Source organism: Rhinoderma darwinii, chromosome 4, assembly GCF_050947455.1.
Source record: "Rhinoderma darwinii isolate aRhiDar2 chromosome 4, aRhiDar2.hap1, whole genome shotgun sequence".
In the NCBI taxonomy this organism is placed as follows: Eukaryota; Metazoa; Chordata; class Amphibia; order Anura; family Rhinodermatidae; genus Rhinoderma; species Rhinoderma darwinii.
The window spans coordinates 121134378-121148531 of record NC_134690.1 but is presented as its reverse complement, the minus strand read 5'-3'; the positions used below and the strand labels follow the sequence as shown (position 1 = coordinate 121148531).

Here is a 14154-nt window from a genome sequence, read left to right as displayed (position 1 = left end):
CCTAGGCGACGGGGTACAACTATAGTACCAATAAAAACTTCTATCCGTCCCGCAAAAAACAAGCCCTTACATAGCTTTTTTGACTAAAAAATTACAAAATCATGGCTCTCAGAATATGGTGACACAGAATTTTTTTATTTTATAAATAAGTCATTTTATTGTGCAAACGCTAAAAAAAAGGACCAAACCTATATACATCTGGTATCGCCGTAACCGTACCAACCCGCAGAATAAAGTAAAAATGTCATTTATAGCGTACGGTGAGCGCCGCAAAAAGAAAACCTAAAAAACGGTGTCAGTGTAATGACCGGGGGGTAGGGAAACGGACAAGTGAGCCCTAATTTACCCACCACTCTGTCCCTGCCTACTTGCAACGACCCGCCCTAGGCGACGGGGTACAACTGGGCGGCGGTCCCTGCACTCAGTAAGTGCACGACAAACATACAAGGGAATACAAGCAAGGGAAAGGGGCAGTTGCCCACGGCAACACCGTGAGCAACCAGAGTGGTGAACGAGCCGAGTCAAGCCAGGAGTGTGCGAGGTACCAAACGAAGAGCAGAAGAGTAGTCAGTAAGCCAGGGTCTGTATGGAGCAGGAACAAAATAGAAGGAGCTGTAGCTGGGCCAGGAAACCACACGAAAAAGAATAACAAGCAAGGAGGAACAGGAAATGCAGGTATAAATAGACAGAGGGCGGGAGCTAGCTGAGTCTGGCCAGGCTACGATAGGCTCTCCCACTCCTAAGCCTGCCAGCCTGAGTGGTGGAAGCTGGAGTCAGTCTCAGGGATGTAGATTCAGGTGCTGACTGATTAATTAAGGGAGTTAACCCCGAAGCTGTGTCTGGCAGATCCTTTACAGTCAGAATTCCTGTTTTTTGCTCAGGATTGCAAAAAAATTGAATAAAAAGTGATCAAAAAAAAAATCGCATGTACCCCAAAATGGTACCAATGAAAACTACAGATTGTCCCGCAACAAATAAGCCCTCACACAGCTCCGGTGGTGAAAAAATAAAAAAGTTCTGGCTTTCAGAATATGGCGATGCAAAATGTGCAGAGTGTCCAAAAGCGGATAAGATCGGGCGCCATTTATCAGTGCGACACCGGCCACATAGCTATGAAATATTATTTATTTACCCCATTATTATACCCTCTTATTATGCCCTGATGTACTCCACACAGATTAGATACGCCCCCACATTATAAACTGAAATACCAGTGGAACCCAAAACAGAAAAACTACCAAGCAAAATCTGCGCTCCAAAAGCAAAATGGTGTTCCCTCCCTTCTGAGCCCTGCAGCGTGCCCAAGCAGCAGTTTGCGCCCACACATACGGCGTCGCCATACCTGAGAGAACCCGCTTAACGTTTTATGAGGTATTTGTCTTCTGTGGCACAAACTGGGCACAACATATTATGCCCTAAAATTGTGTATCAGTGGAAAATTGCAATTTTCACTTTGAACCATCCACTGCGCATTAACCCCTTTGCGCACTATGACTTAATTGCCGGTCATGGTGCGGCGGTTGATGTATGGAGCCGGCTCACGTGCTGAGCCCGCTCCATAAGCTGCGGGTGTCGGCTGTGTATTACAGCAGGCCCCCTCGGTACTAACGGACAGGTACAGCGATCGCTCTGTTACAGAAGCCTGTAAGAATAACAATATACTGCAATACATTAGTATTGCAGTATATTGTACCAGTGATCCAATGATTGCTGGATCAAGTCCCCTAAGGGGATTGATTAATAAAATGTGTAGAAGAATTATAGTTATTAGTAGTGAGATTTTTTTTTTTTAAAGTTAAAAAAACAAAACACCTTTTCGCATTTTTCTTCTAAAGTAATGTAAAAAAAAATGAACAAAATTGGTATCGCTACGTCCGTAAAAGTCCGAACTATTACAATATACCAATATTTAATTTGCACAGTGAACACCTTAAAAAAATGTAATAATTGAAACCGCCAAAATCGCTATTTTTTTTAAATTCATTTCTAATGAAAAAAACTTTTGACCACATGTGGGGTATTTCCGTACTCTGAAGAAATTGCTTTATAAAAAATGGTTGTTTTTTTCCCCCTTTATCCCTTGTGAAAATGAGAAAATGCAACATTTTAGTGGAAAAAATGTTGATATTAATTTTCGCGCCCTAATTCCAATAAACTCTGCAAAAGACCCGTGGGGTGTAAATGCTCACTATACCCCTAGAAAAATTCCTTGAAGGTTTTTCCAAAATGGGGTCACTTTTGGTGGGTTTCCACTGTTTTGGTCCCTCCAGTGCATTGCAAATGCGACATGGCACCGAAAACCATTCCAGCAAAATCAGAAATCCAAATGGCGCTCCTTCCCTTCTGAGCCCTGTTGTGGGTCCAAACAGCAGTTTATTACCACATATGGGGTATTGTCGTAATCGGGAGAAGTTGCTTTACAAATGTTGGGGTGCATTTTCTTCGTTATTCCTTGTAAATAATAAAAATTTCTATGTTGTTTCTGAAAAAAAGTACATTTTAATTTTTACAGACTAATTCCAATATATTTAGCGAAAAACCTGTGTGGTCAAAATGCTAACTATACCCCTAGATAAATACCTTAAGGGGTCTAGTTTTCGAAATGGGGTCGTTTATGGGGAGTTTCTATCGTTCTGGCAGCTCAAAGCTTCTCCAAATGTACAGTGGGGCCTAAAACATTTTCAAGTAAAATATGAGTCCTGAAAGCCTCCGGGTGTTCCCTTCCTTTGGGGCCCTGCCGTGTGTCCAAACAACGCATTAGGGCCACAATGTGGGTATTTTTGAAAACAGGAGAAACAGGGTGATAGATTTTGTGGTGTGTTTCTTCATTCTCATGTTCGCTTTACAAAGAAATTGGTCTTCAAACTGATACTTTTATGAAAAAAAGTGATTTTTTTTTTTTCACCTGCTATGTATTAAATTTAGCAAAAAACTGTGGGGTCAAAATACTTACTATACCCCTAGGTAAATACCTTAAGGGGTCTAGTTTTCTAAATGGGGTCATTTGTGGGGGTTTCCATCACTCTGAGACCTATGAGCCTCTGAAAACCTGGCTTGGTGCAGGAAAACAAAATGTACTTCAAAATGTATAAAATTATTATTCAATTTGTAAGTCCTCTAAATTGCTGAAAATTTATTTTATTTTTTCAAAAGTGCTGCCAAAATAGAGTAAAGAGATAGAAATATATATTTAATTTAAAAAATTGTACAGTATGTGTGTACATATGTGACATATTGCAGTTAAAAATAGGGAAAAATTGTAATTTTTACAAAATTTCTTCCATTTTTCTATTTTTTAATTAATTTCCGCAAATCGTATCAGTCTACTTTTACCACTAAAATAAAGTACAACATGTGACGAAAAAAGAATATGTCAGAATTACTTGGATATTCAAAACTTTCACAGAGTTATTCTCTGATAAAGTCAGACATACCAGATTTGACAAATCTGGCTTGGTCATTAAGGTACAAACATGCCCGGTCATTAAGGGGTTAAATGTCTTTTGAAGAGAAGAACGAATACAGAAGGCTGCATTAAGACGACAGTAATGGGGATGTATATTAGCAGCTAAAAACTGGTTCAGATCCCATCATATGTAGTCAGGATTAACACCTTTCTTATTTTTTTATTTTTATTTTAATTGGGGGGGGGGGGGGGCTTCCCTGTTTACATATGGTGGAATCCAGTCCTATTTTTTGCTCTAAATATATGGATCACTAAAGGATCTTAACTCTTTAGCAGTCAGTGTAGATTTTTGGCACCTGATACATAAAAGCCAGACCTCAACCAAGGGGGGAATTCATTAGCTTTTCTTCACCAGTTTTCTGGCATAGAAAAGTCGCAAATTTGATTAACATTTTAACTTTTGCACTGTTTGTGCCGCTCATGGCGTTTTAGAAAGGGGGCAGAGCTTAACAGAAAGGGCAGAGCCACCCGTCACCAGATAAATATATCAGAATTTACATCAGAAACTAGTAGAAATTATGGTGAAAATCTACACCATCCCATGGCTGGCGTAGATTTCCCATTCTGGTGCACGGACGGCCAGAGCGGTGCTTAATTTACTAAAAGGCGTGCTCCTCTTAATAAATTAGGCACATTTTACTCCCACTTTCTTTGTATTAAGACTGGCATATGAAATGCCAGTATTAATACATTCCCCCCCAAGAGACTTTTGCATATGAGTCAGTAAGTTGTATCATTCTTCTTGTTAAATGCACTGTAGTCACCACAGTGCTCTGTTTTTGGCATCCCATGCACATATACTACACACTGGTGTAAACAATAGCTTTTACTCAGTGGATGCATCTGCAGGGAAGGGAGAAAGTCGAAAGGGTTAAAATTCCCTGCACCCCTTCTCCGCTAGTTATCAGATTACACCTGCAGTTAAAGGGATAAAGCACGATACACACTTTACTATAAAACCTCAATCACTGATCAACATGAATGGTTTACTCTTGTATAAGGATCTGCAGCAGATGCAGTGGGCATTACATTGCCAGCCATAATGTGCCCCTAAAAGCGAGAGCCACAATACGCTCCCAGTTGTCAGTCAGAATGCACAGCTCATCAGCAATACCTACCTGCCTCCTATTCCCACAGTTCTATGGTCTTCCCCTCTCCTTGCACACATGTAACTATCTGCGCACAAAACTTTCCACCCAGCAGAAGCAATCTGTAACATATTGCCTCTGCCTGGTGACAAATGATTGGCATCCTATGTTGCACCGATCATCTTTGTATAATCGATACATTAGGATATGAGAATGCACTATTATACATTATTTACAGGAATACCAACTGGAAAAATCTGTATTATATTAGAATATTGCATTTAAAGGGGTATTCCAACCATTGACATTTATGCCATAAATGTCTGACAGCTATTAAGAGGCAGGGGATCCCGTAATGCCTGTTGTGCCAAGCACAACGGCCGATGAGAAAGGGAGGAGGATCAGGAGAGAGCAGACTGAGGATACACGCCATTAAAAAGTTTGTCTAGTAATATAAACAGCGCCACTCTTGTCCATGGGCTGTGTCTGGCATTGCAGCTTACCTCTATTAAAATCAAAGTTCAATGAGAAAAACGGTGTTGTTTCTGTAATAAAGGTGGCCCTTTTTTCTAATCCTGGACAACCTCTTGTATAAGTGACAACCCAATTAAAGTCTATGTGAATTATGGAAACAGTCGAGCACGCTCCCTATGCTACTTCACTATACAAGTGTTACAGAAAACACAAACATAATCTCAAAGGAACAGTTTATTCACCTCCATCGCTTCTGTGTATATAACCGCTACAGACAAGGTTTACGTGGACGCGCTAGACATGTATTATGTGATGGGGGTGGGGGGGGGGGGGGTTGTGAGGATAATAAAAACACAGAACTGGATTAAGCAGAAAGCGAGCTCTCTAACGTGCTCAGAAAGCAAAAGTTGCAGTTGGTAATCCTATCATGTCATGACACCAGAGGTGAAAACTCTGCAACACTTAGAATTCACTGACACTTTGTCATTAACAATCCATCTGCACCAGGGACCCTCGGGGGTTAAGTGCACGGCAACAAAAACTGAAAGAGAGGAATACATCTCAGTCCTATAAAAGTGCAAGGATACAAAGAATGTGCCTCCTGTCAGTCCCCATACATATTACCTAGTAAAAGTATGGAATCTCACAGCAGCTATAGTTGTGATCGGAGTGATAATGACAGGTTGTAATTTTAGTCACTTTGTACATGATGTGTGATAGAAATCTGTTAAAAATGTATCGGACGACATTGCCAGTGCAGAATGTAAAGGGGATCTCCGAGAAGAACGACTAGGAAGCAGCGGGTTTTTATTTTTCATAGTTGGGAGCTATATTTCCTGTAAAAAAAAAAAATATAATAATAATAAAACACCTCTGTGTCTAAACTTAGAGATGTAAATAAACTATCTGGTCATTGATCCGATTCATAAACCTAATTCAGCTATTTCCTGCAGGTGGAAGCCCCACCAAACAGGGGAGAAAGACTTGGACCCCAATAAGATAGGGCACAACTGGCCAATACCGGAGATACCCCTTGACCAGCCCACTCGACTAGTATCCACTCTCAGAAAAGAGGGAACGTGCAGAATTGTGTTCTATAATTTCAATGGGAAATATACTGGGTAGTTCAGAAACTGCCTGCAATACCGTTCCGTGCGGCCCCCGCCATCCCTGGCACCTCTATATTTAGGGACTCCCCTCTGTTTAGCACTCCAGAGATAAAGAGATGAGGTAGAGAGGTGGTTGTGCATGAATCTCCCATAAACTACAGTGGAGAGAATCCTGCTTATGTGTGGCCATCTGGACTCTTCCTCACTGGAGTGCCAAACTGGGGAGCAGCAGATCCCCATTCTCCCAAAAAGTGGAAGTGCCAGAGGTGAAACCCCCACTTATCAGACATTTATGGCATATACTATCGATATGGCTTAGATGGGAATACCCCTTCAAGTTGTATTGCGGCCCTTGTGAGTGGTAAAATCTGAGAATGTGGCCCTCATACCAAAAAACATTTTGCACCCATTGCAGTTCATATGAGGCGTATTTTTACACTGCTGAATTAAAAAATTCCTCATAAAATTAAGCTTAGTAAAAGAGGCCAGTATACGGTTTATTTAAAAATTTCAGTACAGTATTTTTTTTTATTTTACATTTCTGTTGTGGATCTGCAGGTAATCCGCAGCAAAGTCTGCAACAATACAATTTCCATCCCGATTTCTTCCTACCCACTTAAAGCAGCAGAAATTGACATGCTACAGAGCCACAGGTCAATTAACTGCGTAGAAAATTTCTGCAACATGTGGATGAGATTTGTTTAAAATGTATACCCGACAGCACTTATACTACCTAGGACAACCTCCTTTTCTGAAGCTGCTCCCCCAATAGTGAGCGGTTTATAAAGGGCGATCAGCAGGAATCCTCAAGGATCAACAGTTATCACCAGGGGAAGCTACAGGGGAAATGCGGAAATTGCAGGGATAAAGACAACCCTTGAGTGGACAACCCATTTACCAATAAAAATAGTGATAACCTAATACTAGATTTGAAAAGACCATTATTACATATACTGCTGACGTCAGTGGAATTGGCGGGCACAGAACAGAGAATAATATAGAAGTCATGCAACACTATGATGGATCTTTACTTACAGGGTCTCAGCTCCTAACAGCATCTCCACCTCGTCTCCAGCATAATTGCTTCGGATGGTGAGTGTGAAAAGGTGGTTTGCGGAGCTCTGTCTCGAGTAAAGGATGGGCGTACTGTTCTTTAAAGGCGAAGATGGTTCTTCATTGTCATACTGCTCAACATGGAGCTGGTCCAGCATGGAATAATCTGTCACATTATAACTTTCCTCACTGCAAATGAAGAGAACATTTATTTTAGACCGAGTGCCATCCAATGACATATACAACACACTGTAAATACAGAAGCACATGATGATGAACTACTTTTGCAACAGATACGCATACTTGTTACCATAGTCCAGCACAGTATTACTACCACTTTGGCCTTTTTTACACTAAAATAATTTCGTTATTACTACTAGATGGTAATAATTAATAATATATATTTATACAAGTATTTTTCATAACCACCCATAGACTGATTTTTGTGACCAGGGGACCTCTAATATCGGTTTGGTGGGGTTCTCAGCAATGAGAAACAAACCTATAAGACATATCCTCTAGGTATGCCATAAATGTCTATTGTCTATATAACTAAAGCAATACAGGTAAAATCACCCAAATAATTTTTTCTTTTGTTTTCCCGTGCGGACCAGGTGGTGGTGGGGGGGGGGGTTTCTGGGTTTCTATATTTACTTATATTGTGATCTGTAGGATGGACTATATGACAGATAAAAACGTAATAATAACAGAAAAAAAAAATCACCCAAATTAAGCTATATTTACCAGTTAGTGGTCGCCCATAGGTGTTTTTATGGCAGTCACTAACGGGCTTTATTCTTACGCATTAGTCTTTTTACGGCGCTGCATCAGAATAAAGCAGCGCCACCAGGAACAGTAAAAGCTCCCTGCTCTCAGCAGACCTGCTCGAGCGGCAGGTTCGAAATCATCGATCCCGCCCGTTTAAACCCTCAGATGCGGCGGTCAATAGCGACCACCGCATCTCATTGTTTTTATAGAGAGAGAGGGCTCCCTCTCTCAACCCATCGGCACACCCGCGATGCGATCTTTAGTGAATGCCTGTTAGGCCATGCCAGAGTCAGTTTAACACTTTTGTATTACAGTGAATTATTGCCTGTAAAAGAAAGTATTGCAGCGTATTATAAAAGCGATCAAATGATTGCATAGTGAAGTCCCCTAGTGGGACTAAAAAAAAAAGTTTAATAAAAAGTTTATAATAACTAAATATCCCAAGTAAAAAAAAATTAAAAAACCTACTTTTTCCTCTTACAAAATGCTTTATTTTGTAAAAACAAGAAAAAAAATAAAAAAAAGTTACACACATTTGGTATCACCACGTCCGTAACGACCTCCACTATAAAACTATTACTTTATTTAATCCACATGGTGAACGTCATAAAAAATAAAAAACAATGGCAGAATTGGTTTTCTGTTCATGCTACCTTCAAAAACATTTGATAAACAGTGATCAAAAAGTCGTATGTACTCCAAAAAATTATACCAATAAAAACTAAAAGTCGTCCTGCAAAAAAAAGAAGCCCTCACAGCTATGTTAGAAGAAAAATAAAAAAATTACAGCTCTTAAAATATGGCGACACAAAAACAAATAATTTTGAAAAAAAAAAAGTGTTTTTGCTGTGTAAAAGTAGTAAAACAAACAAAATATATACATTTGGTATCGCTGCAATCGTAACAACCCGCTGAATAAAGTTATTATGTTATTTATATCACACGGTAAATGGCATATATTTAAGATGAAAAAATTGCAAAAATGCTGTTTTTTTTCTATCACCCCACCAAAAAAGTTAATCAATAAATTAGATTTTCCCTTAAATGGTGCTATTAAAATATACAACTTGTACCACAAAAAAAATAAAAAAGTCTGTATACAGTTATGTAGACAGGAAAAAAAAAAAAAGTTATAGCTCTTTGAATGCGACTATGGAAAAACGTCAAAAATGGCTTGGTCATTAAGACCTGAAATAGGCTAAGGGGTTAAAATATAAAACTATATACGCCAAGTCAGAAAACAGGAATACAGTGCAGCTATGAGGACAGGATACAAAAGAGAAAGAAAAGGTAATGATTATTTTTGCTATTCTGGGAGCATTTTGACATTCGCTCACTACCTGTTTACTGGTTAAGGCACAGATAGGAAACACATTGGAAGGAAATCAAAACACTAACATGAAATTCACTGTAACATCTGTGATTCCTGATCCGCTGCCAACTACTAAAGGTTGAGTGCTCTTTCATATAAACACTACACAATGTGTAGGAGACCGACATTGTAGCTCAGGGGCCCTTGTCAGTCAAACTTCACTCCAAGTTGGGGATGTAATAAAAAGCAACTCAAAGCAAAATCGAAAATAATTACCTAAAATACCACGTTCTGTGAAGTATGTGCACACGCAACTCAACTGCTACTTCTAAATGTTCACTAGTAAAATAAACTTTCTAAGCCGCAGAGGAAGAATGTGAGTTACATGACCTTCCTAAGTAGAGTCGTGTGTTAATGAACCTTCCCTTACCCATCTTATCCCTCCACCCCACCTTTAGGAAAGACACGTGACACCGAGGTTGGATGTGAAATGGCCACAGCAGCCGTTTATTAATTTCACAGTTTTATCAAAACAATTTAAATCCGAAACATTCGGATAACTAGTTAGGAATCCACCAGAGAATTCCTCCTAATAATTCACATGACCCAACATGGGTCAGAATCGTACATAACAATTTAACGTTAACATTAACCCGAGCAGAGGAAGTCCTTGAAGCCCCTTCAGATGTTCCTTTTTAAGAACACACCGAATTAGCCATCTGCAAACCACCAATTACCTCCAGACGTAAACCAGCTTGGAAGCACCGTTCACCTCTGCAGATGGCTCCAACCACTAGAAGTCCACTTCAAGGGGATAACACCCGATGAAGCCCTCAAGTGATATACCGACCACTAGAAGTCCACTTCAAGGGGATAACACCCGATGAAGCCCTCAAGTGATATACCGACCACTAGAAGTCCACTTCAAAGGGATAACACCCGATGAAGCCTTCAAGTGATATACCTTCTACCAGAAGACCACTTCAAAGGGATAACACCCGATGAAGTCTTCAACCATGTACCTTTTTTGGGGGACGCATACCCCCGATGCGACCCCCCCACCATTTTGTACTGACTGGCCTCAAGGACTCCCCCCGCCAGCTGCCATGACAACAGAACCTACTCCGGGAAAAAAGGAAAAACATGTTAAATAAGCACACAAAACAAAGACAACACTCATAAACGGACGTACATAAAGACCCACAGGGGTAACAAACAAAGGGCGGGAGGGTGGGAGCTTGTCTCTCCCTGGGTTACTCCTCCCGCTGCTTCCGGCTCAATGCCGCAAACAGCGGGAAGCTCAGCAACGGCCCCCTGACTCCTCCTTGTCCCTCCTCCACCTCCTCCTAACTCTCCCTCCAACTCTCCCTTACCTATTAACCCTTTCCCTACCAGTGAGGTCATGGAGGCTTCCCCTTAAGCCCTGCAGGCTGCGTCCAGCCTCTTCTTGACCTTCCTAAGTAGAGTCGTGTGTTAATGAACCTTCCCTTACCCATCTTATCCCTCCACCCCACCTTTAGGAAAGACACGTGACACCGAGGTTGGATGTGAAATGGCCACAGCAGCCGTTTATTAATTTCACAGTTTTATCAAAACAATTTAAATCCGAAACATTCGGATAACTAGTTAGGAATCCACCAGAGAATTCCTCCTAATAATTCACATGACCCAACATGGGTCAGAATCGTACATAACAATTTAACGTTAACATTAACCCGAGCAGAGGAAGTCCTTGAAGCCCCTTCAGATGTTCCTTTTTAAGAACACACCGAATTAGCCATCTGCAAACCACCAATTACCTCCAGCCGTAAACCAGCTCGGAAGCACCGTTCACCTCTGCAGATGGCTCCAACCACTAGAAGTCCACTTCAAGGGGATAACACCCGATGAAGCCCTCAAGTGATATACCGACCACTAGAAGTCCACTTCAAGGGGATAACACCCGATGAAGCCCTCAAGTGATATACCGACCACTAGAAGTCCACTTCAAAGGGATAACACCCGATGAAGCCTTCAAGTGATATACCTTCTACCAGAAGACCACTTCAAAGGGATAACACCCGATGAAGTCTTCAACCATGTACCTTTTTGGGGGGACGCATACCCCCGATGCGACCCCCCCACCATTTTGTACTGACTGGCCTCAAGGACTCCCCCCGCCACAGCGAAACAGGCCTTGACCACCTTAAGCCTGTGAGTTCCGTCACACCACCACCGCCCTTTCTATTCCTTCTGCTATCGCCAAGCTCCAAAGATCAATGCCAACCTCGGTCAGATGAACCCCATCACCCCTCCAGAAGTTCCCCACTCCTGACTCCAAATCCCTGTGCCGCACACAAATGCCCCCGATTTTTGCTACGAAACGGGACACCGCCCGATTAACTTTAATGCGAGCCTTATTGACTCTTTCACTGACCTAGCCAACCGCCAATGTTTCCTCGGGACTATGTCCGACCACACTATCACCAACTTGGGATAAGAAACCCACAAACCCAACATATCGTGTTTGATATCCCGCACCAACTCACGCAAGGGGCAGACTCCTAAGTCATCCCCACCCACGTGCAACACTAAGACCTCCGGAACCCTATCAAGCCGGGCCTATGTCTGGAATTCTGCCAACCCCCTGCTCCATGACATACCTCTAAATCCCAGCCAATGCACAACCGCATCCTGTCGCGGAATGCGCAACTGGCGACCGTCCGGGCACGTACGAATGACCCAGTGCACGTACGAATGACCCAGCAACCACACCAAACACGGAGGCGAATCTGAAATGGAAAACAATTATAACAAATGGAGCGGACATAGGACTTAACTCAGTTGGACTCCCAACGACCAATGCGCCGCACCCCTTCATCATCCAACCCCCAGCGCCCCGCTGCAGTTGCTGCGCCAAACCTGAAGGAATGAGATGAATATGAGCCCGCCGCGACACCAACCGCCGTCAGACATTCCTTAAATACATCTCCAAACTGAAACCTGGACCAAACGACCCGTCCACATGACGTAACAAAGGCAAATCTGGAGACCCCGCTTGCGGCTTAAAAAACCCCGCATGCACTCTACTGGGCACATAACCGACCCCGGGAGGGCGAACAAAACTATCAGCTTACCCTTCCCTACTTGGCTAAGCAAAGCAAACGACACAGGCCTTCTACTATCCGCCTCCACTCTACCTCGGCCCAACCCAAAAATTCCTTAGATACATCTTGAAAGCCTCGTAACTTAAAACCAAACGCCACCGCAGATATGAACCGGTTCACCTTTGCCACTGAAAACCCCGCCTCCCAGGCGTCCCCTAACCAGTACAAAAGTGCCACCAACCTGTCTCTATCCGTATTGACGTCACCCAACTCTCTTACCCACTCCTCCCACTGCCTCCAACAAGCAGAATAAGCACTCCACGTCGTGCGCGCCAAAGACCTTTGTACCAGTTGTTCTACGGGACCGAGACCAGATCCCAAAGATGTTCCGGACAAGCCAAACCGAGACGTTCCTCTCCCGGTGCCAATTGCCGAAACCGGTCCCACTGCGAGCGAGAAAGAGCATCAGCGATGCAATTCCGTACCCCCGGCACATGCACTGCCACCACCCACGCGTTCCACGACAAACATACCAACACTAAATGTCGCAACAATTGAACTACAGGAGGAGAGGACGCCGTGATGTTATTAATGGCCAGCACCACCCCCATGTTGTCGCAGTAAAACGAACCTTCTTATCCCTGAGCCTGTCCCCCCAAATGGTTGCCGCCACCACGATGGGGAACAGCTCGAGCAGGGCCAGATTCCGCGTGAGTCCGCTGGACACCCAACTAGCCGGCCATTGACCTGCGCACCACGGACCTCCCCCGTAAGCTCCAAAACCGCCCGCCCCAGCCGCATCCGTAAAATTATTCAAATCACTCGTATCCTGCGCTGGGGCCATCCACAGCGAGCGACCATTGTACTGGCCCAAGAAGTCATCCCAAACCTGAAGATCAGCTCGGTGCTCCTCCTTGAGCCGCACAAAATGATGCGGTGCACGCACTCCCGCCGTTGCCGCTGCCAACCGTCTACCAAACACCCTCCCCATTGGCATAATCCGGCAGGCGAAATTCAACTTCCCCAGCAGCGACTGAAGCTCCCGCAGCGTCATTTTCTTCAGTCTACAAGCCCGCCGTACCTCCAGCCTCAAAGCACCCAGCTTATCCGCAGGGAGACGACACTCCATTGCCACCGAATCTATTTCAATTCCCAAAAACAAATCGTCGCTACTGGGCCCTCCGTTTTTTCTGGCGCCAAAGGGATCCCAAAATCCCTCGCAACCTTCTGTAGTGCATAAAGCAAATTACCGCAAACCGGCGAACCCCCCGGGCCAACGCACAAGAAATCATCTAAGTAATGGATCAACGAGTCGACCCCGGATACTCCCCTCGCTACCCACTCCACGAAGCTACTAAACGCCTCGAAGTACGCACAAGAAAGGGAACACCCCATCGGAAGGCACCGATCCACATAAAAGGCCCCATTCCAAAAACAGCCCAACAGCCGTTGGCTTTCTGGATGAACTGGCAACAACCTGAACGCCGCCTCGATTTCGGTTTTTGCTAGCAGCGCGCCCGGACCCGCAGCCCGCACTAACCCCACCGCCTTATCGAATGAGGTATAGGCTACGAAGCACAACTCGTGATCTATCCCGTCGTTTACCGACGAACCCTTGGGATACGATAAGTGTTGAATTAAACGAAATTTTTCGGGCTCGCGCTTAGGAACAATACCCAACGGGGACACAACTAAATCTTTTACTGGCGACTCAACAAAAGGCCCTGACATGCGACCCAACGAAACTTCTTTTAACAATTTGTCCGACACGACCTTGGCATGCGAGTAAGCCGATTTT

The 14154-nt window shown here is 43.4% G+C and overlaps 1 protein-coding gene across 1 annotated transcript in view; it reads right to left on the bottom strand.

Moving 5' to 3' along the window:
• Positions 1-14154, bottom strand: part of ARHGEF26 (Rho guanine nucleotide exchange factor 26) — a 158845-nt gene that overhangs the window by 21908 nt on the left and 122783 nt on the right. The window contains exon 12 of the mRNA XM_075861522.1: positions 7173-7379. Coding sequence (XP_075717637.1) covers positions 7173-7379 — 207 coding nt within the window. The remainder of the gene's footprint in view (positions 1-7172; positions 7380-14154) is intronic.